At 37.0% G+C, this 27,465-nt stretch overlaps 3 protein-coding genes across 7 annotated transcripts; all 3 read left to right on the top strand.

Annotated features, from left to right (window-relative positions):
* The first annotated feature begins 501 nt into the window (after window positions 1–501).
* On the top strand, window positions 502–17,830 carry LOC106653539 (NADPH--cytochrome P450 reductase). 5 transcript variants are annotated; one of them, XM_014373022.2, is made up of 11 exons: window positions 502–883; window positions 5,187–5,237; window positions 12,863–13,074; window positions 13,170–13,515; window positions 15,039–15,163; window positions 15,233–15,421; window positions 15,490–15,728; window positions 15,791–16,122; window positions 16,216–16,477; window positions 16,551–16,779; window positions 16,864–17,830. In XM_014373022.2, the coding sequence occupies exons 3-11, from the start codon at window positions 12,899–12,901 to the stop codon at window positions 17,006–17,008; spliced, it is 2,043 nt and encodes a 680-aa protein (XP_014228508.1). In that variant the 5' UTR covers window positions 502–883; window positions 5,187–5,237; window positions 12,863–12,898; the 3' UTR covers window positions 17,009–17,830. The 5 variants fall into 5 exon arrangements, with proteins under 5 accessions (XP_014228508.1, XP_014228509.1, XP_014228507.1 ...); XM_014373023.2 differs by lacking the exon at window positions 5,187–5,237; XM_014373021.2 differs by lacking the exons at window positions 502–883; window positions 5,187–5,237 and adding an exon at window positions 8,313–8,648.
* Window positions 17,831–18,647: 817 nt separating this feature from the next.
* LOC106653544 (60S ribosomal protein L26-like) lies at window positions 18,648–20,260 on the top strand. Its single transcript, XM_014373030.2, has 4 exons — window positions 18,648–18,734; window positions 19,181–19,353; window positions 19,667–19,807; window positions 20,076–20,260. Exons 2-4 carry the CDS (start codon window positions 19,186–19,188, stop codon window positions 20,208–20,210), a joined length of 444 nt encoding a protein of 147 aa, XP_014228516.1. The 5' UTR covers window positions 18,648–18,734; window positions 19,181–19,185; the 3' UTR covers window positions 20,211–20,260.
* A 330-nt stretch (window positions 20,261–20,590) lies between these two features.
* On the top strand, window positions 20,591–25,709 carry LOC106653543 (peptidyl-alpha-hydroxyglycine alpha-amidating lyase 1-like). The gene is made up of 6 exons (XM_014373029.2): window positions 20,591–21,810; window positions 21,895–22,069; window positions 22,148–22,720; window positions 22,837–23,253; window positions 23,343–23,555; window positions 24,273–25,709. Exons 1-6 carry the CDS (start codon window positions 21,724–21,726, stop codon window positions 24,476–24,478), a joined length of 1,671 nt encoding a protein of 556 aa, XP_014228515.1. The 5' UTR covers window positions 20,591–21,723; the 3' UTR covers window positions 24,479–25,709.
* The last annotated feature ends 1,756 nt before the right edge of the window (window positions 25,710–27,465 follow it).

Below are 27,465 nucleotides of genomic sequence, written 5' to 3'. Positions count from 1 at the left end.
TCTACATCTCTTGGAATAATGTTTTCGTTTACAATATAAATGACATACTATTGCGCAATAATCACCATTTACAGGATTAAAAGCTGAACTTTAAATTTTATTGTAATTTTTTCGTGGCGAGTATAAAAAACTATCGAATGTGCAGAGTAAAACTGTGCTATTGTTTAATATATCTCTCGCATCGATTAAAATAAGTATAATTTTTCGAGACGACGTAAGGTCTACAATTTGTCAGCGTAAAATTTCAGACGCCGGTCGCAGCACGTGCGTCCGGCCACTGCAGACGCCACCAGGTATACACGCGAGAGTTGGAAGAGGCAAGTTGGAGATTCGCGCGCCTGTTGACTGATAGTATATTACACACAAACATCACAGATAGAGATTCGAGAGAGAGAGAGAGAGAAGCTCCGAAAGACGAGACTGCCGAGTGCTGCGTCGTGACGAATCCGAGCACTACAAGTTCACGCGAGCAGCAGCAGCAACAGTAACAGAGCTATAGCAAAGCAGAGGCCACAACAGTCAGCAGTCTCAGTTGGCAGACGCGTCCCTTCGCGCTTGCTTCATTTCTTTTTCTGCGTGTTTATATGTGCCAGGCATCGCTATCGAACGCTACGCACAGTTAGATAGTTCGATAGACGGACTTTCATTCGTTTACCTGGAACTGGCTCGGGACACAGCAACACTCGGCACAAGTGGCGAACTTGGCGCATCGCGAGTATTTGGCTGCTTCGTCGTGCGAGTAATTTCTCCTCTATACACGTGGTGAACAACGAGTAAATAAGCTGCCGCGCTCCCACTGCGATCCTCTGCCAGTTTCGCCTGCATAAATGCAGTGTCCTGTGAGCGGCACGACGTTCGAGCTTCATTGACAAAAAAGAAAAAGGTAAACACGATCACGACTCCTATAACGATAAGCTTCAAAGTCCGAGCGCCGACGCGAACTGCGTAAATAATCGGCGAAGCGTGTGCGTGAGTGCATTTGTGTGAGATCTCGTGTTGTCGTGTAAGATATATAGATACGACGTGCGTATGCGTGAGTAGAGGATAAGCGAAGCAACGAAAGTGGATAGCATAATTTACTGGGCTCTCTCTCGTCGAGCCTCTCCGTGCAGTCGACTCCGCGCGGCTGATGCAGCCCATTCTATATATCGTGCAGCACACACACGGACGATCACGTGGTATATGTATAATATACACATATAGCGCTATATTCGCTAGCAATAAAAAGTCCCCTCCTGCAACGCGGCGCGGAGCCGAGCCGAGTGTCGTCGCGCGAGCACACGCACACACTCGCTCAGAGCAGCACCTCCAGAGTATATAGCAGACAATCAGGAGCAAAAAAAACTCGTCTGCATCCAAGAGATTACGAGAGAGCAGCCGCTTATACTAGCTGACAAAAGTCGTGTCTCTCGACGTTGCTGCGGCTGCTGCAGTAAGCGAGTAATTGCTGCAGCTCTCCTCGACAAAATCGTCGCGCGTGCACGTCGCGCGCCCCGGCCAATTACGATCGAGCGTATCGAACTCGTCAGCTGTTCCTCGCGTTTCGATTCGTCGTCGCCTATATACCGCACTCGAAGCAGGGGCGGATCCAGAACCAAAGTTTAGGGGGGGCGATAATAAGAAATTTTTTTTTATAAGTTACAAACGTAACACCAAAATTAATCATTAAGATAATTACCAATAGTAACCAAATCAACCCAGTTAAAAATATTTTTAAAAAAAATTAAGTATGCAAACCCAAGTAACCTCAAGTAACCAAATAGATCCAGTTTGTGTAGTTTTAATAATTAAATATTCAAACCCAAGTAACCCTGTGTAACCAGAGTATCCAAATCGATCCAGCTAGAACAGCTTTAATGATCAAATGTGTAACTACAATAAACCCAAGTAACTAAATTGATCAAGTTCGTACAATTTTTGAATAATTAAATAAATGCAAACGCAAGTAATCCCAAAAAATCAAATCAACCCAGCTCGTGCTGTTTATTTATACGTAAATCCGCAGAACTTCTTCAAATAATTTAGGGTCAAAATTCGAGAATGAATGCTCACCTCTGAAATTTTCTCATTTTTTTAAAAAACTTTACAAGAAATAAAAAGCATCCACTGTAATTCAATTTTCACGAACGCTTTGTGTGATCTAGTGATAATTATGGTTTCTACTTACTATATAGTAGAGAGGATGTGGTTAGATTGCTCCTCAAAATGTCCACCTGCCCCTCCACAATTTTCAAAAATGTGAATTTCACGTGATTTTTGCATGATTTTCGCATGTTTTTCACCTTTTTTTAATTATTATTTTCTAACTGCTCCTCAAAAATTCCACTGATCCTTCACTGCTCCTCCACCGTAAATCCACCGGGATACGTGATAGGTACTTTTATATTAATACAAAGGTACTTTTATACATAGGTACTTTTATAATACACAACAAAATATTTCATCGAAATTTTGTCAATTTTCAAATTTTTCTATCTTGGGCTATATCTATCGTATCGACACGAAAGGTACCGCAAAATGTTTAGAAAATGGTGTTGATTTCAGCTAAACGAGGGATTTACGTACTATAAATGGTACCTTCAAATCGACCTACAGGGCGCAAAATCATCGTAAAGAGCTCTATTTCTTTTTTAAATTACTCGTTGAAAAGAGTACTTTGCGATGGTGTATGTTATATTTAAACAAAATATTACTGTGGTACTGGTACACGTTCAAACAATCTTTTTTTTTCAGTAATTTTACGTGTTGCGCTAAAATACTACTGGTAACTCGATATTGACTCGAACCTTATCATAGTATATATGGATTTAAAGAGGACAAGATTTCCAAGGAATCAAAAAAAAATCGTGTCGATACGATTGGTCTGGGAGTGGGCTACCTTCCCGTAGGAAACTATAAGTGGATGGTTGGAATAAGATGTTATCGATAGATTTTGACCCGCTGAGATAAGAACTAGTATTTACACGTGTAAATACAAGCGTTAATTTCTAATGTGGTCGATATGCACTTTGAAATTATAATATTTTCAGTTCATTCACGCATAAAATTAAATAAAAAGAGTACTTAGCATATTGGCAGAGAAATATGCATAACCGTCAGTGGTTCGTAAAATGTTCTTAATAACGAAAGAAATAAAATATTCCGAGACAGTTTCTGAACCGAAACCTCTGCACAAATTACAGCAATAAAGCCTCATAATTTTAAAAACGCTTAAATGGCGGTATCACGACTAAAACTATTGCGAGTTGTGTGATGTGCACAGTGTGCACTGTATCTTAGGAAAAAGTATATTATCAATGATCAAGTTAAATTTTGACTCTCAAAAAGAGTCAAAGTTCCACTGCATGAACTTTTGAATGGGTAATATCGATTAAAATGCAGGCAATATTATGGTATCACAAAGCTGCCAGTTAAACCCCCAATCGGTTAAAAACTCAATCGGTTAAAAACCCAAAAGTTTAAAGGATTTTGGAGAATCGTGATATTTTTCTGCAGTTTTCACTATTCAAAAGCATGTCGAGCGCAAATTATACTTTTTGAAAACTGTTGTCTGGAAGAAGTGCGAGGAGCGCAGTTCATACTTTTTAAACGTGTTTCAAGCGCAGATTACACTTTTTGAAAAAATCGTCACCGCAGAAAATGTGTAAGATGCGCAGGCTACCGGTTTTGGAAATGTGAAATGAGTGCTAAAAAAAGTGTAGCCTATGCTTCATACATCTTTTCTGCTATATTGCGTTTTTACACTTTTTTTTCTGTGACGATTCTTCAAAAAGTGTAATTTGCCCTTGAAAAACTTTTGAATCGTGTAAATTGCACGAGTTTTCCACAGAAACTTTTACACTTTTGGGTTTTTATTGTAGATAAACTACAGCATGTAATCATTGCGATCCAGCTATTGAATTTTTTCTAATTTTTTATGATTCCACATTTGAAAATCAAAAAAAATGGCACAAGCTGAGTATATTCGGATACATACTATAGTTTATCTGTTGTCGAAAAATTTTGAAAGTGTCTGGTCACTTCGATTATTTATTGTTGCATGTTGACGAATAAAAAACCACACGATCTTGAGCAATTTATTTACTTGGGTTACTTAGGTTTGCATATTTAATTATTATAAAAGACAGGAGTTTGATCGATAGGGTTTCTTAGGTTTCTTACAGTTACTTAGGGTTACTTGGGATTGCATATTTAATTATTTGAAAATTGCTTGAGCTAGGTGGGGTTGACTGCTCATGGTTACATAATCAAAGATAAAAAAAATGCACTGACTGGGTCCTTAGGGGGGGCGATCGCCCCCATCGCCCCCCCCCTGGATCCGCCCCTGACTCGAAGAGTTAAAGAGCACTTCGATGATATATATATATATATAATATATATTGTATCGATTGACCTTTGCGCGCCGGACACACACGACTCCGATTGTTTTGGTGCAGAGGCACCTACTCGTATAGTACCGATGATGCGATAGCGGTAATTTGCTCGTGCGGTGCAGTCGGTGCGGCGCGACCTGTAGCGCCTGTGAGTGCAACAGGTGCCCGCCGCGACCATCTTCAGCTTGCACTTGCTCCAAAATTACGCGACGTCTTTCCTATATATAGGCCCGCGCAACATCGGGTGGTCCCTTACTCACGATCCCGGAAACTAACGATGCTCTTCGGTCTGATTGCAAATTGTCGCGCGCGCCGATCGTGCAGCTTGCCGATGCGTAGTTACAAGCCGCAACGATCATCTACCATATATATCGCATTACTTGATAGGCGCGCAAAGTAGCGGCTTATTACTGCGTCTCCGAGTATTTGCGGAAAAATGACGCGTTACGCAATGCCCGCCGAGCAGCGCTATTATACCGTACGACGCGATGACGATGCGTTGCGAGCCGCCGCCGCCGCCGTGTACTCGTATACGCTCACGTCTTACTCTACCATTGTTTGAATCGATTATAATTACGACACCAGCCGCCGCTAAGCTCCGATACTTGTCTATATAGGTGATTGAATTTGTCGAATGGTACGTCTCTTGACAATGACATATGTAAACAGCGAGACCCCATCTAGCATCTTGCTGCGATGTTATGTGTCGTCTTCTCCGTCGCTTAATTTGCAGCCTCATCGTTATTTATTGTTAAAAAAAAAGAAAAGACTTTTATCTTCTCCACGGATCGCTCTGATACGCTTGTCTTTTAGTTTTTCAGATTTGCATAATCCAGGGGTAGACGGCTGCTTCGTTCGAAAGAGGTGAGAGATATATTCACAAAAGGCAGAGATAACGATATCGGCGAATCACGTGGATAAGAGCGAATATATTTTTTTTGTCGTTTATGCTCGATGCGTTGAGTAAGATACACGCATCGATCGAGTGCGATGTACTTGTACATCAAACTAAAAACGGAAACGTTTTACCAATATCTCAGAAAAAACTGCTGGATTTTTCATTTTATTTAATCATTTGATGGCAATTTAAACACCTGCTACGAGGTAGGAGATTTTTCGCGCCAAAGCCCGCCAGAACATGTATCTTTATTTTTTACTGTTTAGCATCCACAGTGCTGAAGAAAACTCGTTCTAGCTGTAGCATTGTTCAAGAATTATCTAATATGGAAAAAAATTTCTCGAGGAAGTCGCGCGCGATATGTCTTTTAACTATAATATAAGCGAGCTTCATTATATAGTTAACGATCAAAGTCGCTATCAAATATGCAAATGCCTCTTTTAGCGTCTCACCTCTTCGTATGTAACTCGTGCACACCGTCACACGCATTCTTGTATCGACCACGTCGATAGACGAGAAAAAATTTCACGTCAGACTCTTATAACGTTTTTTTTGAACCGTTGAATTATTTTCCATATATACGCTCTCTTTCTCTGACGTCGGGGCACGCGATGCACATTGTCGCGTACTAGCGATTTTATATTCATCGATCCTTACGATCGCGAGCGACGCGTTTATCGCGCTCGTAGCGCGACTCGTACGAAAAAAAAACCGAAAGTTGCGAATCGATCGCTGCATCGCTTTTTCCGTTCTATACCGATTACGCTTTTTTTGGACCTCTGTGTCTTTTATTAACATCCGATATTAATTGAGCACCTTTCCGACTCGTTGATTTATTATTTATTTATAACATTCAGATTGTCTATTTTACTCGTTATAATTTTAAATTTTATCTAATCTTTAAATTTCATAAAAATTCATGTCAATACTCGCATGCTAGCGTCAATTTACACGTTGTTAATACTTGCAAGTTTTGTATTTTATTGAAAGACTCAATTTTCTTATTTCAAGAGTATAATATAATATTATATTTCTATCTTCGCAATCGAGTAAATGATAAATTTACCTAAATAAATAAACAACCAATTTTATCGCTGACCGTTTTACTCGTACTTAATTAGTTCAGGCGATGGTTGACAACTATTTCGGAAATTCCTCTCGATTCTTTTTCATTTATATTTTTTAAATTCTTTTTTTTCTACGACAAAATCTCATACATATAAAATTCTCGGTAAGAAGACTCGACGGTCCGCGTGCTATAGAGGTTTTATTTTTTCGAACTACCGTTGACCTTCATACTTTGTAGCTGCAAGGAAATATTAACTCGCACCGGTACGAAGTCGGAAAGATGAAAAATCTTCGCTTCAGTCCCGTTAACTTTGGCAATTTTCATGCCTCTTGTTTACAAAATAATTAACTCGAAGGATTTTGAAGTACAAACGAACGTCGCTAGATTCCATTTATCTGATTCATTCAAAATATAAATTTTTAATAAAAAAAAAAAAAGAGAGAAGAAGTAAGGAGGTCGAGTGCTCGTATAAACAGAAAAAAAGAAGAAGTTGCGTAGGCATCGCGCAAGGTTTCGGTGTACTTGAAAATGCAAACACGAAGGATGCAACACTCGATGCCCGCCAACGAGAAAGGAAGATTCGGGCTTTTTTTCCTGTACGTATACATACATACATACACGTACATAGGCGAGACAGCGAGCGAACATCGACGTGCTTTATGTGACTCGATGTATATAGCAATACTCGAGGATAGAACAAGCGTTTGAAAGCGTATGTGTGTGCAAGCCCATTTGAATTTCCATGATCGTGCGCGTCACACGCCTCGCTACATATTCAAGAGCTCCGGTATGGCGATATACGTGCACGATATGTCTGTGCTGGACGGAGGCAGCGAATTCGTCACGTACGCGCTTTTTCTCTCTCGTATATATGCCATTAACGAAGTGAGGCCTCGTGCTCAGCTCCTCTTCTTTTGCACGTCCACCACGAGAACTCGCTTGTTTGCTTACATTTCGCTTGTTCTCGCACTCTTTCTCTCTCTCGGCTCGTGCGCTGAATTTTTTCCGCGGTCCGCAAACTTTTTACGATGCCGCGGAGCGCGCGCTAAACAATGCTTTACAGAAAACTTGCTAATTTCTGGGGCCTTGGCGCGCGATCGGACAAACAAAAAGCCCCATCGACGGATCGTCGTCCCGACTACGAATAGTCGATTCTCCGTGTATAGGTACCCATTGTTGACCACCGATGCACTTTTATCATCGTATCGTCGATGTTTCTACGCGTTCCTCCTTCTTCGAACAATTTCAATTCGTAAGCGGCATACATTTTTATGTGCTAGAAGACGAAAATTACCCGAATAATAGCGCTCAACTCTTGCTCGGTTCATTGTAGCGCTTAGAGTCCAACTTTTAAGAATATTCTCACGTTATATTATGCTGGAAGCGAAATAATAGATGCTCGATGGTCAAAGTTGAACCAGAATTGAGTCAGAAGCGATGAATCTCGTCGTCGTTGTTATTTGTCATCTTTTCTTTTTAATTTATTTTTATCGTGGCACAGGGTCAGCTGCATTTCTCTCTCATTTCCTTTATCAAACGCTCTAGCGATTACGGATATTAATCAGATCGATCTTTTTCCGGTGCCAAGCAATATGAAAATCGTATCTTTCAAAGGCGTGAAAAATTAATTAATCGATGAAATCGTTTGATGCTTAAAGGAAAATCTCAGCAGTTGGAGTACAAATCATTGGCCTCGGAAACTAGAAGCACACACACACACACACTTGCGCTAAGTGCACCTTACACGGACTAATGGACTTTTGGCGAATCGAGAAAATTCCGTGGCGGGAGATCGGTATTCGTGTGCGTGTGTGTGCAGCAAAGTGGCACTTGACAGTCGGCTTTAGGCCCGCGGGCCGATGCAGACGCGCAAGCGCGACCGACGATTATTATCCCCCGCGACAGACAGCTCCCGCCGCCACCGTGTAAACTGACTCGCGCTTCTCGTGCGCTTACGCTGTCGGTTTCGCTTGATCGTGCAGTCGACTCTCGAGCTCGGAGCCGCGCACCTTTGACGACTTCGCGTTAATAATATACAAAAGTCGCGCGCCGCTCCTCCTTCTCGTCGGGCAGGGCCACAGTCGACGTATGCTCGCCAGTCGTCGGGACGCAGGTCTTCCGGGCGCATCGATATCGCACGAAACCCAAACGCGTCGCGCTTATTACGATAAAACATTGTACTGTATCTGCTGACACTGCGTCGAATCGGTGGTGAACGTTATCTTCGATAATTGACAATTGTGCTTTTTTTTTTTGACTCTGCATCTTCCGTCGCAAGTTGGCATCGAATTCAAGCATGGATTTCCCTGTAAGTACATTAACGACAAACACTCATCTCCTACCGTTGGTTCGTCGTATTTTTCCTGCAGTGATTATATTCCGCCAAAACAACGATAAGGATAAAACGTATCTGCTCTTTCGCAAAACTTGCACTTATTTTAAATAGCCGGTAGTCGCGTCGATCTCGATCTTCGTACTCGATCCGCACGCACTGCACACGATTCGTCGACGTCCGTGCGTAACGCGACTCCTGTGCGGCGACAAAACGAAAAGGTATCGGTAGCGATACGGAATCTCACTTAGATTTCCCGGCAACTTTCGCCAAAGGGATGCGTGCCGCGCCGTCTTGTTCTCATTCGAGCACATACATAACGCGCGAACTCCGCGGTGAAAGTGTCCAACCGATCGTGTGCGCGTTTCAGTTTCGATCTCCGCGTGTACATAGTCATTCGATCTGCTGCAATGTGCAGGCAACATTGCGCGACTGCATATATCGCGATTATGTATATTTCGAGCACGATACATCCCGAGTAATAACATCGATTGTTTATTATCGTTGGCTGGATTTTTCGATCGGACGTGCACGAGACTCGACGATAATATAATTTTCCTGACACAAAACTCGTACAAAGTAAACTTGTATTGTATATACACTCGCTGAGAATTGAATATGTGCAGCGTCAGCGTGCGAAATTATTTCCTGCGGTTTATTGAAAATAACGTTTACTCGATTAAGAAACGCTCGATCGAGCGAGCTTTGCGTACTCAAGGTGTGTTATGTCAAAGTTTGCGATAATTATATTCTCTAACGCGATCGAAAAAATCGAGTTTTAAACTCGATCAATTGCCGTAAGATTGTAGTTCTGATTGGGTTGAATTATCAAATTATATTTAAGCGTTTCATACGAGGATAAATCACAACTTTTGTTATTTTCTTGCAACAAAAGATGTTTCAAATGCTTGAACTGTCTTGGTCGATTCAAACGGTGAAAAAGATTATTCAATTCACTTGACAAGTTGTCACTCATGACGGAAAATGAGGAAAATGCACTTTTGACGTCACCTCGTATTACGCAATGTGTGTCTCACAACCTCCGCGTGTATATATTGTTAGGTGTTCAATCGATCTTCTGGAAGTATTATACAATTTTACACTTTGATATCTACGTTATTAACACTTTATACTTGCATATCATGAAAATCTTCAGCTAAATGTGACTTTTTAAATATAACAGTACAACTTGTAAGTAAGCATAAAAATTATTTATCGCGTTTTTTTTGTGTCATTATCATTCGCAATCATTACTCGATTTGTAATCACTTCGAATCCGGCTTGGTAAAAAAGTAATGTTGCTGAAAAACTAGTTTCCTCAAGAAAAACTACTGTGTTCTATAAACTAGAATCGTTTCATCATTGATCATTTTCGTCAACTTTTAGTTTGATTATTATAATGAATTTCGCGACACCGATGATTATTTGCGCGCAAAAAATAATTTTGTCACTTTTTTCAATTCAAGTAATATCGAATTTTTTGCGAATTTATCGTAAACATGCGTCGAATATTAAGGAAACATTTAAGCACTTTAACATTGTCGAAATTCGATTCTTTGGTATAGCATCATCATGATCTTGTGTTTTAATTTCGTTCGACACGTGCATTGTGATTCATGCGTTGGAGACTTTTTTCGCTTTAAAGTTTTGGAATTCAATGCCTTTTGCCGGTCAGAGAAATACTTGATAATTGATCGTTCATTTTTATTCGATTCTTTTTCGCATTATTCACATCCTAAGTGAAGTTTAAGCTCTTTTCATTATTATGTCATCGCTTATGAAATTCCTTTATAATTATAGCGCAGTTCCGTCTCAAGGAAATAATTGCCGTGATTATGACTGCAAGAAACTCAAAAACTGCAATCAAATCCAATCGTTGCGTTCGTGGCAGAAAAGTTAGCGTCATTAATCATTTTTATTATGCAACGCGTCGATAGGGAACAGCACGCACGCATACAAGTGTCAAGTGCACGAAACAGATGCAGTTGAAGGTTTCTTCCTCGTGCACAACGAACTTTACGCGCAACGAACTTTTGTAATAATCATTTTCGCTGCGAAATTAGTAAGATTCAAAGTGAAATTTCATATTTTTAAAATTACATTTATTGCTTTCGATTGTATTATTACCTGAACTGAATGTGCATTTGGTAAATGAATAAAATTTGTTGTGATGTTTGAATTAAAAACTCCTTTATTGTGTGAATTTTTACTTTGATCAAGTAGCATTTTAGAGGGTCCCTTTTATTCGAATTTTTATCTTAAAAATGTATCATCGCATGGTCAATGAAAGCATCAACGATGACATTTAATGATCAAGTGCCACACAAACCGGTTTCGTATAAAAATACTTTTTTTAACTCAAGCATTAATAATATTAAATCAAAATAATAGTCTCATAGTTTGCAGGCATTTAGTCGGGAAGGTCGTACTACGATCGAAAGTTTAAAATGTAGAACAAAAATTAACGCATGAATTTGACTTGTACTGGAATACAAAAACTAGTTAAAATCATTTCAGGATAGAAATCATTTGAAATCCAATGAAAGTGATTATGATCGATTTTATCGAGGGATATAAGTCTATAATTAGTAAAAATATTTAAATTCCTAAAGATTTTTACGTAATATATAGTTGATCGTGACTTATATGACCAATATTCTAATTAATTAGTCAGTACATTGACGTAATTGATATTGGTTTGTAGATCTTTCATCGTGATATTTTGATTTGAACTTTATTCTTCAAAATCGGGAATTATAAGCGCGTTTGCGGAAGTTAATGTAAATATGGTAATATTTAATGATTTTGCATGTTGGAAAATGACATATATTCGGAAACGTTACTAGTACTTTCAATTTCTGTGAAGTTAAAAATGTAGAGCATGGTGCCAAAGCCAATACGTACCAATAAGTATCAAGAGAGTTTTTATGCAAAATTCAATTCTCTGAGTTTATTCATATCCACTTTAAAATGATGCAGCTGACATAAATTTTTATACGTACTTCATTTTTAGACAATTTTCAATTATACTCTATAGATTTTTTTACATCTTTATCAAGAAAATAAATAAATAAAAATAAATGAATTTAAAATTGAAAATGATATTTTATTAATTGAAATAGAAAAAAACTTATAGGAATTTTGCTCTGACAATTTCATTCGGATAAATAATGATGTTCCCGAAAATAGACGATTAGAAAATATGAATTTGGAAAAATGAAAAGTAAACACACAAAATTAGGCTTGATAACTCGAATTGTATTTCACTTCACAGTGTCACGTTGATCTCGGTAGCGCAGTCACGATTGTGATATAATAACTTTGCAATACTTTGGATTATTCAATCCTTTAACGAGCAGCTTGTCGACGCACACCTCTTGCAAAAATACGTAAGGATGAGAATCATGAGTCAGCAAATTTTTAGTAATCGCGACGAGACACAAGCATTCAACATCACTCGGCGGGCAGCCGCTTGAACCTGGTGCCGGAGCTCTCGAAGATTTTTCTTTTTGAGAAAAAAAAAAGTGTATCGTTAGTGACGCGTCGCCGAGTCGTCGCGTGTTTACGAAAACGCGGATCCCCTATCGGAACATCGGTTAATCGCCTCACGCAGCATACCGGTTTCTCTGGATCGCTCGTAGGCAAGTTTTTGCCACCGCGCCTCGGCGCGTTAAAGACTTATTTTGCCCTTTTTTTTTCGTCGGTTTCAACTGCGACGAACTTGACTGTGAACCAGGCTTGGCGCACGCCTTCTGAGTTTGAGAGTTATATCGTGTAAATATAAGGATCGCTTAGAACTATTGCATTATTTACAATTCGTTAAGCGGTTTTGTTCAGCGGATTATTTTACTGCTCCTTTTTTAGCGCATTCGGTCGTAAAGAGAGTTCGAGTGACTTTCACTGTTAAGAAGGAATTTCCGAGCGCTGCGGCTGCTACTGCTGCAGTCGCGTGCCTAAGCGAATAAACATTTCTGGTCTCTCCGAGCCACTCGGTTGCGTTGCGTCGAAAAACCGAGCGCTCCGTATCGCAGCTCGAAACTTTTTACGAACTTTTTTGCTACGATACTTAACCCACATATTTCTTTTTATTTAAAAAAATTGAATCTAAAAATGGTGAATTCGATACGTTATCGAACTAACTTTAGACAAAAAAAATGACTGATTCGAGTGATTTGGTTGATTTATTGCAGACAGCTGAAGCATCCCAGCCAAAAGCCGTGAAAATCATGAGTTCACCTGTACTTCCGAACATGGACGGAGCCGAAGCCGAAATGAGCGAGCCTCTCTTCAGCATCCTCGACCTGTTGCTGCTGGGGTCTCTCTTGTTCGGTGCCCTGTGGTGGCTGCTGAGGAGGAAAAAGGACAGCTCGCCGAGCAATGCCGCCAAGTCCTACAGCATTCAGTAATATATACTACATTATACATTGTCTAATTGACTTTCGTTTTAGTGGAAGGTAATTTAATTCGAGGCGTTGGCTACTTTTCTTCTCTCTCTAGGCCCGTCACGACGAGCGCGTCGATAACGCCGGCGGAAAATTCCTTCATCAAAAAGCTCAAGACGTCCGGCAGGAGCCTCGTGGTGTTCTACGGCAGCCAGACCGGCACCGCGGAAGAGTTCGCCGGTCGCCTCGCCAAGGAGGGCATCCGCTACAAGCTCAAGGGCATGGTGGCCGACCCCGAGGAGTGCGACATGGAGGAGCTCATCAATCTCAAGGACATCCCCAATAGTCTGGCCGTGTTCTGCTTGGCCACCTACGGCGAGGGTGATCCCACCGACAACGCCATGGAATTCGTCGACTGGCTCAAGAACGGCGACGCCGATCTCAACGGTCTCAATTACGCCGTGAGTGTGTGCGCTGCAGCGAGCAGCCAACGATACTTTTACTACCGTGCGGACTCGGCATTTTTTTCCGTCGCACTTTTTCCACTCGCTCTCTTTCGCTCTTTTTCTCACTGTAAACCGATCTAGCGTTCCCTTTTTGAACGAGGTTTTTTTCCAATTCTTTTTTTTTGCCATCGATGACGCGCTCAAAATTTACGATATCGGTTGCGCGGACGATAATGTGTGCTCGCTAGTGTACGATACTTGCAAATTTCTTTGAACTACTCGGCTTTTTCGTTACGAAAGTTGGCGCAAGCCGCGATTATCAGTCGACAGCGCTCGATAATGAGACATTTGTTTCCAATCGTACTGAAATGCACGCGGAGCACGGCCAGACTTTTTTCCACTCCGAAAAATGGGAGAGTCGAGAATTTCGCGTCTCTGGTCCCGCTTTGCTTGCTCATAATATTATATTATATTGTTACGTGCGCGCGACGTTGTCGTCTCTCTCTCTCTCTCTCCCTCTTGTCGCGACTCGTGTGTCGTCTGCACACAGCGAGCCAGAAATGATCGTCTGCTAGCGAGCAGCCGACTCCGAAACCGTACTATTCTCATCTAGTCGCAAATCTGCTCGCATGTGTGCACAAATCATGCACAGAACAGACATTCGTCGTGTCCGTTGATTTTTGCCGTGGTCGTCGTCGTCGTCGCGCGTTTCTTCCGTCGAGACTTGCCGAGCACACACGCAGACTTTGGCACGATTATGTAACGACGCCGTAACGAGCCGACACGACTTACGTATCACCAGCGACACGGACGATTTTCTTGCATGCACCTGTCCGCGAGCGCGAGAGATCAGAGGTTAACGACTACTACTGACTGCCGTCTATGTGCTTGACTTTGTCGGCCCGTGCGTGTATGTGTAATACATGTGTATTATATATATATAAAAACAAAGCATATATACAGCTACATATATATAATATCATTGCGCATACAGTAGTACATGCACGTGTGCCTGTACTCTGGATATGAGTCAAGATGCGAGCAGCGGTCAAATCGTTAATAGCGCGAGTCGCGAAACGTTACCTTGTCGAAGCTCACTTTGCTCGCTATAATGTTAATGCCCTCGAAATTGCAGCTTCTTCTTCCTTCAATTCCGAGGTTAGACATGGTTTTTTTTTTTTAATTTCATTATTCTTTACGAGGTGACAATTTCATTACGTCGGCCTTCATTTCAATTTGCCATTGATGCACTTGTCACAAGTATCGCACTGTGCCGATATCAATTTCTCAGCATGACTTGCGAAAATTTATCGTCATCAGTAAACACGATATTGCATTATTTAGCGTGAAAATATTTTTTGTCACACAAAATTTCACTTGCGTAAAAAGAGTTTTTTGCATTAAAAATCATGAGCTGTACCATTAATAAAATCAAATTAACTCATTTTATATTGATTCATTTATTAATTTTTTTCATATAAATTTTTGAATTAAAATGTTCCAACTTCTTCAATTAATTTTTTAACATTTTATTTCAGGTGTTTGGATTGGGTAACAAAACTTATGAGCACTACAATGAAATTGCCCTTTTTGTTGATCACAAACTTGAGCAGCTTGGTGCTAATCGTGTCTATGAATGTGGTCTTGGAGATGACGATGCCAAGTGAGTAATTTTTCTGCTGACTTTTTATGTATGAATTGTTTTTAAAATTTCATCGATGATTCTCCATAGCATTGAAGATGATTTTCTTACTTGGAAAGAAAAGTTCTGGCCTGCAGTCTGTGAATATTTTAATATTGAACCAGCTGCGGAAGAATTTAGTGTTCGTCAATACAAACTTACAGAACATGTTGATATGCCAGCTGAAAAAGTTTTCAGGGGCGAAATTGCTAGACTCAATGCTTTTCAAAATCAAAGACCGTAAGAATTTTAATTATGCACCAAAATCATATTTAAACTTTTATTCATATAATGGTTAATTATTGCAGACCATTTGATGCTAAGAACCCTTTCTTGGCACCTGTGTTGGTAAATCGAGAATTACATGGTCCTTCTTCAACTCGATCTTGTATGCATATTGAATTTGACATAAATGGATCTAAAATGAGATATGATGCTGGTGATCATTTAGCTGTATATCCAACTAATAATGCTGAACTTGTTAATAAAATTGGTGAAAAATGTCAGGCTGATTTGGATCAAGTTATAAGTTTGGATAATACTGATGGTAAGAAGATTAAAAATTTTTAATTTCGAATAAAAATACATACTTTACTTTTTTTATTACAGAGGAAAGTACTAAGAAAAATCCTTTCCCGTGCCCATGTACCTACAGAACTGCTTTGACTCATTACTTGGATATTACTAACAACCCAAGAACTCATGTATTGAAAGAATTAGCTGAGTACTGTAGTGATCCAGCTGATAAAGAAAAACTATTAAAGATGTCTTCTACTACTCCTGAGGGTAAAGCTCTGTTTCAGCAATGGATCACTCATGAAAACCGAAATATTGTTCATATCTTAGAAGATATTCCGAGTTGCAAGCCTGCATTAGATCATTTATGTGAACTGCTGCCTAGATTGCAGTGTCGTTATTATTCGATTTCTTCATCTCCAAAGGTATTTGAAACAAAACTCTTATTTATAAGCTGTTTTTGAAAGATTCAATTTATTTTGATTATCCACTTAATTTTTTGTCTCTCTGTCTTTCAGTTACATCCGACAGCAATTCATATTACTGCTGTTGTTGTGGAATACAAAACTCCGACCGGCCGAATTAACCGGGGTGTTACAACTTCATGGCTGAAAGAAAAGCATCCATCTGATCCACCTGCCTTAGTGCCAATTTTCGTTCGAAAGTCTCAATTCCGTTTGCCATCGCGCACTACCACTCCTGTGATCATGGTTGGTCCAGGAACTGGTATTGCACCATTTAGGGCGTTCATTCAAGAGCGAGATGTAGCAAAAAGAGAGGGTAAGTTTAGTGTCAAAAATTTATTAAGTTTCAACAATTTTCAATTTACTTCAGAGATTTATTTTATTTTTAGGTAAACCAGTTGGTGATACAGTTCTTTACTTTGGTTGCCGAAAACGCGACGAAGATTATCTGTACCAAGAGGAGCTGCAGCAATATGTCGATAGTGGAACATTGATTTTGCATACAGCTTTTAGTAGAGAACAAGCAAATAAAGTTTATGTTACTCATTTACTTGAACAAAATAAAGATGAGATATGGGATGTGATTGGTAAGAAGAACGGTCACATTTATGTGTGTGGGTGAGTAAAATTTTGAAAAAATTATTGAAATTCTATTAAAATATAAATTTTCGATTATTACATTAATATTTAATGATTATTCAGAGATGCACGTAATATGGCTAGAGACGTTCACAATATTCTGCTGAAGGTTGTGATGGAAAAAGGAAACATGAGTGAGCTTCAAGCAGCTGATTACATAAAAAAGATGGACTCACAAAAGCGTTATTCTACCGACGTATGGAGTTGAATGTAAATAAAGAAAAGTCTGTAAATGTTAGATTTACTATTGCGTATGAGTGGTTGGATCACTGCAATTATACAAAGTGCCTGAGAAGATATATGAAATCTTCAATTATTTTTTATGATAAGAATGAAAACTACAACAAGCTATTGTTAACATATACTTAGGTATAACGTATTTTTTGTGATGAAATTACCACTCCATCACGCTATTTAGAGACGTGCATACGTATTATTTGTTGACACATGTGTACATATGGGTGACTAAAATATCTTGTTAGCCAAATCTATTGTGATAACGATATACATATGTTATTAGATAATTTTACATAGCTATCTAGATAGAAATTTATTATGTAATTGAATAAATATGAATTTTTTAGCTGTTATGATTTTAATATTTTTCTAGAAACTGTTAAAATATCAAGTTTTTAAACTATAAATCGTATTAACATTAACCATCAAAATGCAAAAAAAAAAAAAATTGTACGGTATAAATAGCAGTCAAAAGCATTATGTTTATACAAAATGTTGGATTTTTATAAACAAGTAGATAACTGAATTTTTAGATTTATAGTTGCAACAAGTTGGATTAATGAAATATTATATTGATGTACAAACTTTTTTGCTAATTTTTAATAAATGTATATTTTGAATTTATACATAAGATTATACAATAAGTCGACTTTTATACACTTCTAATGGGAAGTATGATAAAGATTCAGAAGATGGCTAGATGCCGTAGTTCTTATAACATACATGAATATACACTGTAAAAAAAATAAATGAAATATGTTAACAAATAAATAATTTAATTTATTAAAAACTACCTTTTTCAAATAAACGCTATTTATTATAAAACTATTTCCTATTTTTAAATATTTAATAATATTTTTAGTTAAAATTATACATTCGATCTTATTTTTTCACGGAATACAATTTTAATTTACCTGCTGGTATTGCGAATTAAAACTAAAATAATATTTCACAATTAATTGAGAATTTTTATTGATAATCAGTGGAGACAATTTAAAAGATAGTTTAAATATATAGTATAGTTATTTTTTAGAATTGAATATCAAAACTTCTTTATCAGCAATTGAATTAAAAAGGCTATCAAATTTTAATTGATGAAGATTACATGATTGAATTGCATTGTTTTTAAAAGTCGATTGAATATAATAGGAGTCTCAGTTCAAGTTTCTCTACAGTGAGCTCTTGCCAAGAGATCATGATTTTTTGAAGAGTAAGTCCTATTTTGCGATGCACATGAGGATTTTTTTTATAAACCCTATATACTCTGATACCCGAACAAATTACTTTATGTTTATAAATACCTTATGAATGTTCAATTCCGGGGGTCATCCCATAAGGCTAATGTAAAAAATTTTATACTTTGAGATGAAATAACTCAAGATTTTGAAGCGTAAGCCACATAAACAAATACACCATTGGATTTCGCGTGATGTAATCTATCGAATAGAGTAGGTCTCATTTCTCAAAAAATCTTGAAAGAACCTCTTTAATGGTTCAAGTGAATTAAATTTCCCGGTATAGAAAGTATTCGACCAATCAGCGCTCCACTTTTAGTACTTCGTATGGCTTTTTGTTATTGAATGAATCTGATTGGCCGATGCTCAACTAACCTCCTGAAGCCATGTGTTATGTGTGCTACACTAGTGTAAACGTGTTTCATATTGGAGTCTTTTGGTCGAAGAACCGGCTACGATAAGGTCTTGTGCATTTTCATTTTTACTCCCAAAAGCTTATAAATCGTGAAATTAACAATAATCATGTGAAAATTATCAATACCAGTGGTGTCAAGACCACTTTAATTATTAGTTAACATGAGGGTCGGAAATTGTTTATTTCTTAATGACTACGGTTTGAATTTCATTTTTTCAAGCTGCTTATACTTATTGTGCATTCATTTTCGTTGTTGAAGTTGAAATAATTTTAGTGGAGTGTTCAAATTGTTTATTTTAACATAGGTTACAACATTTCCTCATGTGACTAAATTTAAAATTCAATTGTAAATATGGTTTACAACTAGCGAGGTTATGGTAATTTTCACATGAATGTATGATTTAAATGTAGATTTAATGAACTATCACATGAGTATTAAGGAGCCAAGTTAGAAGGATTTTAACTAATTGAAAATTTGTATTAATTTACACAGTTAAAATGAAGCTGAACAAGTTAGTCAGTTCATCCAGGAGGAAAAGCAGGAAGGCGCACTTCACTGCCCCTTCACACATCAGAAGGCGGCTCATGTCAGCTCCTCTCTCAAAGGAACTGAGAACAAAATACAATGTTCGCAGTATGCCAATCCGTAAAGATGATGAAGTCCAGGTACAATGATTTAAAGTAACTAATTTCGCTCATTAGTACTATTATTTCCCAATATTAAGTTATGTTAGAATTATAAAATTGTAAAAACTCTTGTAAGATACTACTTCAAAATGATGATCCAAACCATTCACATAAATTGTGTAATGAATTGTTCTTTAACATTGTTTTTGAGGTTTTCTCATTAACAGTGTTGGGTTCAATTATATTCTCAATTGATGCAGAAAAAATGGCACTGACATTTATGTCAAAGATTAATTACAATTTCTTTTAATAATAATCAGTTATTGATAAATATTTTTATTTTTGATTAAAGGTCGTTCGTGGTCATTACAAAGGACAACAAGTTGGAAAAGTTATCCAGGTATATCGCAAAAAATTTGTGATCTACATTGAACGCATCCAGAGAGAAAAGAGCAATGGCTCCTCCGTTCAAGTTGGCATTGACCCATCAAAGGTAAGAAAAGATTTAAATTTTTATTGTATATTAATTTCTCATAGTGGGAACATTTATTTTGAAACTGAATGATGATCCAAACCATTCACATAGGATCATACTGAATATTATAAGTAAGTCAGTAATTAGGTTTTCTAGTTATTTGACAAGCTTGTATTACTAAGTTTGAACACTGCAGAGTAATTGGCACTGATTGAAAATTGAAAAATTTTTTATTGAAAACCTTAAATTGATATATATTTTTGACAATCAATTTTTTTCTTCATAGGTTGTCATTGTCAAATTGAAAATGGACCGAAACAGAAAGGACATCATTGACAGGAGAAGCAAGGGTCGTCTGGCTGCCTTGGGCAAAGACAAAGGCAAATACAAGGAAGATGCCGCTACTCCTATGGAGTCGTAAACATCATTTTTCTTATGATATTAAATAAAATCTTCAATATATATAAGAAACCATCAGTTTTTTTATTTAAAACAAAAACATCAATGACTATTCGCAGAAAAACAGATAAAATGAATAATTGCTAGTATTGAAATGTTAAAGCTAATAGCCCTTGTAAATTGTACACAATAAAAGCTAACGAGCGATCATAATACTATGGTATTACACGTATTACCGACAGCATGTGTCTTATGAACCGAGTCAAGTACACGGTCACTGCTCGCTGCAGATTTAATGCATAGGTGCGCGAACTTTCGATAGTAAATTGACTGCATCCGCATTCCATTTCCACGCGCGCGCGAGCGAGCGCAGCCCAACGCGGGGAGACAGACAGCATCGGCCGTGCGTCGCAACAGCTGTGCGTGAAAAGTTCGCGTCGCGTATCATACTTCGCGCGAATTAAGAGTGTAAACGTAAAAAGAACGTATCGAGATCTCGAGCGAGCGTTGTTTGCCGCATATATAGGAGGCAGGAGGTCGATACGCGCAGGTGGACATGGGGCGAGTGGAGGGACCAGTCCGGAAGACCATTGGCCTGCAGGACGCGTGAAAAAGTCCAGCCTGCGCTCGCTCTGCACCGTAGAGGATCGATCAGCGCTCGTCGCGCACACAGTATCCGCAGGTGTTTTTCATCGCATATAATACGCTGCTCGCTACTGCTGCGGCACGTGTTGCAATCGCAGAAACTCCGCGAGAGACTGCATACTGCATATCGCTGCGAGTGCTCGTGTGTGCAGTGCGGCCGTCATAGAGCACCGCAGTTCTACAAACAATCGCTGCTATTTACCAACTCAACAAGTGTCAATGATAGTTGCGAGCGAGTATCAAGCAAACGAGGAAATACAAAGTAGTAACGTCATAGACATCCTGTTGTTGTGTGGGTGTGTGCGTGCGTGCGCGCCTGTGTGTGTGTATTTGCCACCGGGGTTCGGAACACTGCGAGGACGCCAGATGCCTGCCAGTCGCTAAATCCGCCTACGCGCACGATATTTTCTGCTCACCTTTCTATCGTTTGGCAGTGACGCTCGTATCATGCTAGGAAGCGATAAGAGTTTCGACAGACTGGCCGCGGAGAAGAACTCTACCTGCTGTTGTTCTCTAAATAGTGGGCCGACACCCGATCGATAATAATATAACACGGCATCGAGCCTGGAGCGAATACTTTAAAGCTGACGTTAAAAGTTTATTTTACCTAATTCAATTCGAGCTGCTGCTGCTGCTGTTTCTCTATCGCGTGTGCAGTCTTATTAGCGCGATCAGTATAAGCAGTGTGACACGCGGCGCAACGATTAAGTCAACAACCCGCGAGACACTCTCGCGCATAACTACCTGTCGAGTGTCGAGCGCGTCGAGGCCAGCTGCACTTGCGACTTATCGAGTTATGATTTTCCAGCTTCGGAGCTTCCATTGAGAGAAGGATTCGGCCGCAGCTCGACTAATGACGAGTAAGCTGCCGCTGCAAGCTGCTGATCAAAATGAAGCAGCTAAATTTCAAATTTTATCCTTGCCTGCTTCTTTTGCTCCTAATTCTCAGATCATCTGCTAACGGAGCTAACGAAAATGTAAGTTTACCATCGTCGCTTATCAACGTATCGCACCATCGTAGCATTGAATGAATGTAAAAAATTAATTTTTCATCCCTATAGTTTCCAGCACATCATTTAGAGGATCAAAAGTTTCCATCCGAAGAGTATGAAGATTCGGAAATCGACGAAAGGGACTCACCCCCAGGAAATTCACCTTTCGTTCAATATGATCAAATTTTGCCTAAAGAAACTGCTCTTCCTTACAATCCACAGCCCATACAAAACTTGAATCCTAGTAAGAGCTCAACATATCTATTGTATTATTTTAGAAATTTTTCATTGCTAAAATTTACTTACCACTTTTTATTTACAGATATAAAATACGACCAAAGATGGGGTGAAAACTTAAATGTAAGACAAATATCAGCAGTTTCAATAGATCCTAAAGGTAACATAGGTATATTTCATAGAGGGCACCGTGTTTGGGATGCATCAACTTTTAGCGTTGATAACAAATTCGATGTGAACCAGGGGCCCATTAAACAATCTACAATAATGTTATTAGACAAGTCTGGCCGGGTGCTACAAGAATGGGGAAGAGCTATGTTTTATCTTCCCCATGGTTTAACTATAGATTCTTATGGAAATTATTGGATTACAGATGTAGCCATGCATCAAGTTTTTAAATTTGATGTAAAGGATATTGAACAATATCAAACAAAATCATCTTATACTTATGACGCTAAACCTTTAAAGCCATCATTATCACTGGGAGAAGCTTTTCAACCAGGCAATGATCATTACAGATTTTGTAAGCCAACTGCAGTAGCTGTACAAAGCAATGGTGATTTTTTTGTAAGCGATGGTTATTGCAATTCAAGAATTATTAAATTTAATAAAAATGGTGAGAGAATTGATGAGTGGGGAAGAACTTGGGGATTTGAAGGTATACAATTTGAATTATTTTTAATATTCATATTTATAATATTTGCTTGTGGTAGTTACATAAGTGTTAAATATTGATAGGGTACATATAAATACTTTGTGTTAATAATGTTGTAGGTAGAGAATTGTACAAAAGACCACCACCTATAAATGCATTTTTGGTCCCTCATGCACTAGCACTTGACGAAGAACATGGATATTTATATATTGCAGATAGAGAAAATAATAGAGTTGTTTGTAGTTATGCAACTAATGGAACAATTCACAAAGAATTCAAAAACGATCAATTTGGTGGTCCAGTCTACAGTATTGCCTATGCTAATAATAGATTATACTTGGTCAATGGCAAAAGATTTGATAATAAACATGTACATGTTCGAGGATACGTTTTAGATGTAAATACTGGAAAGTTATTGTCAGAATTTGCACCAAACATGGATATGGATAGTCCTCATGACATAGCAGTATCACAAGATGAAAAAGAAATATATGTCGTTGAATTGAATATTCAGAGAGTTTATAAATTTAATCAAGGTAATTATTAATTTTATCATCATTCCTATGTGTAATTTTAAAAAATAAATAAAATAATGAGTCAAATTTTTTTCAATTATGATTTTTAGATGTTAAAACATTAAAAATTGAACCAAAAGTAGTTCAATTGAAAAATGTGACTGAAGTTCGATCAGCTGAACTTTTAGATAATGGGGCAGTAGTCAAAGTCCCTGAAAAATCGTCACAAAAATTTATGGTAATTATTGCCGTTATTTTTGCCATTGTCTTCATCGGGCTCTGCATTTTCCTCGCCGCTCTATTAGCCAAGTACCAGAAAAAAGGTAGAACATCAAGATATGGTGAACCTATTGTTGAATTTAGTGCATTAGATGATGCTTAGATGACTTGAAGTTATCCAGCTTTGTAACTTCAATTTTTTTTATGTACAGTGGAGTTATAATTGACTTTTATGTTTTATTATGTAATGTTTATTGATTCAGTTTGCTGCCTCGTAAAATCGTCAAAATTTATTATCCAGTTATGACACAAATATTTAATTTTATTCAGCTGGATTCTGATAATTAAATTAAATTTTGACGAAGTCAGAGGATATTTTTTAAAGTATATTATTTTTATTGGTGCTTAAAACTAAATTTGTCTTGATACTTTAAAGAATTTGTATATAAATGTATGCTTGATTATGTTAGAACGCTTCAATTTAGAATTTTGCACGACTCTATTGTATTATAAATAGTAGAAAAATTGTCGACCAACTTACGAATAATAACGTTTTTGTGTATACAAGTTCAATCGATATTTATGCTTGATGCACAAAAATGTCTAATAATTATTTTTGCTTTACAAGCAAAATTATTGTTGCACTTTTTTTGTTTGATGTGTCGTTTTTTGAGTATATATATTTTTAGCACATTTATGTTTCATAGTACTTAATTGACTTGTAATAAATGTTTTGTTATTCTTCAAAGCTAATTATGTTTTCTAAGCTCGATTTTAATCATGCCTTTATTGCGACGAATAAAATAATTTGTTAACGGCAGGTTGTTTATATCCGTGCTGTAAGAATAGATCAAACTATGACAGCGGAAGAAACGATGCCATCAAACTATCAAGTTTTCTCGAAGCTCGTCGAAGATTCAATTTTTTCGAGAAACGGCCAAACACACGAGATTTCAGTAAAGTGAACACAGAACCAGAGACTTCAGATGAAGAGGTTGGTGAAAATAATACAGAAAGAATCGTGTGAAAAACATTTAAACGAGTTTTTGTGGGAAAGTCTGATTATGTTTAACTCCAAAACAATAATTTTATTTTATTTAACTATGTTTTTCCAGTTTGAAAAATGCACAAGTATTATTTAGATTACATTACAAAAAAAGAGTTTTTGTATTTTAGCTATCAAAAAAGTTGCAGAGCAAAGTAGGAAATGTATGCTTCGTCGAGTACTTTTGATCTCATTTTGATACATAATTTGAAAACAAATTTATTCTAATATGTTAAAATATTTCAAAAGTTTACTCATATAAAATATATTTCTCAACGTGCAATCGAAATAAGAATATTCAGACGAAATCTGAAAATTCGAATAAATGGTCTATGAATGCATCAAACATACAAACCATGCGTCATTGAATGATTTAATTACTGTACATGAGTAAGATGTTTGATTTTAATTAAAGAGAATATATTGACTATTTCTTTATAATTTTTTATCAAATAATTATTACTGCGAGTTTGAAGTTGATAAAAGGATTCGATTTTTTGAGTGAACTGCGCAAACGTAAAATTGTATTTAAGTTGTGCAAAGCATCAATCGTGCAATAGTTATGAATTCGAGGTAATTGAAAACTTGATAGAATGAATGTAACCAAAGTGTACTCTACTATACGTGTGAAATTGGGATTAATTAAATTTGAGTTCCTTGGAACAGGTTTATCTAGTCATAAGTACAAATTTGGTTGCAGCATTTTTTTCTCTCAATAAGAGAAAAAAATGTTTGTTTTGTCAAAGAAAGTTTTGAATTATAAGAGACTGAAAGAATGATTTCAATACAGAATAATCATAACATTAAAATAATTTAAGGATTGTGATGCGTACGTAAAATAAATTATCTATATGAGGTCAAAAGTTGAATTAAATGAAACATAAAAATATTTAATGTAACAAATACTTATGACAAAAATCGTATTATAGAAGAGCTATATATTGTTGTACTTTATCGAATAATATGAAAACGCTATTTTTCATCGTTTTAATTATTATTTTTAAGCGAAATGTATCAAGATAACAATGTTATCGATTTGATATGTGATCTGTCATAATTGCTTGAAAAAGAGATAATTAAATGTAAGTTTACTACCGATTGTAAGCTAAAATTGTCTGAAATATTTTCAATAAACGCAGAGAATGATCATATGCTCATTCCACAATTCAGTATCTTATGATTTCAATAAAAATAAAAATCGATCCTAAAGTAGAAGCGCTAACATATCATTGATAACTGTTATTGCAAGACAAATAAATAATTTAAACTACTTTGTACATGTATTTTGATAATTTTTTATTTTACATACTCAGCTGACTTCTATACACAATTATACAATGACGAAAATGAAAATATTTAACATTCCTAGTCGCTGTACGAACCACATTATGAAAACTACTGCATGGTTTATTTCATTTTCAATGAGTATACAACTTTGTTTATAGCAGCATGCATTTTGCAATGAATTTAGTGTAATGTATTATATTCAGATCGATGTTGAACGTATACCATTTGTTTATATTTCGCAAGTTGCACCTGCAAAGTAAGCTCGCGTTGATAATGCGTACGATTAGACATTTATAATCAATTTCAGAAATGATCTTTTTGCGCAGTTCTTCCAGCCTTTATTATTGTTTTATATTCATTTTTTGCTAAGAGTATGCATAAATTTGCGATAAATGCGACTAGGAAAAGATACTTCTCATTTTTTATGAATTTAAAACAAAGGAATTGGAAAAGTTCGGTATTTTTTTAATCGTAACACTTTAATGTAATATTGTTAAAAATCTTCGATGAACATTTTCTTCTTTATAATTATGCCTGATTTATTCGACTATTATCCTTTTGTATTCATTATTTTATTTTTATTTTAATTCTATCATTATTTTTTTTTAATCGTTAATAATATTATATTATTATGCAATATAAAGCTCAAATACACGATGAACATCATGGTAATGATAATCGTTATTTTTTTCTCGAATCAATTTGTACATTGAAAATCGTATACTCTCGATGGTGTACATAGAACGGTACAATCTACTGATATATATAATGTACGAGTAATATCGTTTATTCGTTTAATCATAATCGTATTTATGGATTTTATTTTTCGCACCTGCGTGCCGATTTATCAATGATATATAAATTAATTTTTCTTCATGCCGGGCAATTTCTCCGGAGAGGTGTCCGGTCGTATACTTACTTATTCGTACACACTTGTCTGTCTGTCTCTCTCTCTCTCTCTCACCATTTAAACTAATCGTACTGTAATATTTTTTTCTTATTTCAAGTTGCAGTTTTAGCATCTAGGATAAATTCGTATATTCACTTCACGTATATAATATTCATTACAAAACGCAACGAAAAACTCGTTATCGTTTCATCATCAATGACATATCGATGAGTTTCATTTGTTTTCGCGCCTCGACCGATCGTTCGATTTTTTATCATGCGATCACTGCTTCGTCGTGTTTATACACATATCATCTAACACATAATCTACTTTGAATAATGAGTATCATCGTCGATATCGATTACTGCGTCTTTCGATGCCGATTTTCGATCAAGTCGCGGAAGAATACTTTATTTTCAGCTGCGATAGAAGCGCTACATGCATCGTATACTATAGTAGACATATTGGTTTACAGGTTTGAAATCACGAGCACATTTGAGAATATCACAATATACCAAAATTTGAGGTAATTCAATGCTTGATTTCTATCGATGAGTTTTGCCAATGGGATTTTTCGTGTGAAGCGACAGCGTGCACGTATACTCTGCAAAAAAACTGATTCGTCTTACTCGCGTTTAGTGAACTTGGCGTTATTGCATATATTACGTTGAAATGTAATTTCGTATAAATTATTATTTACTTTTTTTGCCATTTAATTACGAATTTTAGACTCACGTACTTAAAACAATTATAACGAATACTTTGTATTTTCCGTACGTACCGGGCGCTGCTT

The sequence above is a fragment of the Trichogramma pretiosum genome, unplaced genomic scaffold (genome assembly GCF_000599845.2).
Source record: "Trichogramma pretiosum strain Unisexual culture from Peru unplaced genomic scaffold, Tpre_2.0 scaffold93, whole genome shotgun sequence".
Classification (NCBI taxonomy): Eukaryota; Metazoa; Arthropoda; class Insecta; order Hymenoptera; family Trichogrammatidae; genus Trichogramma; species Trichogramma pretiosum.
This window is presented reverse-complemented; position numbering and strand designations above follow the sequence as displayed.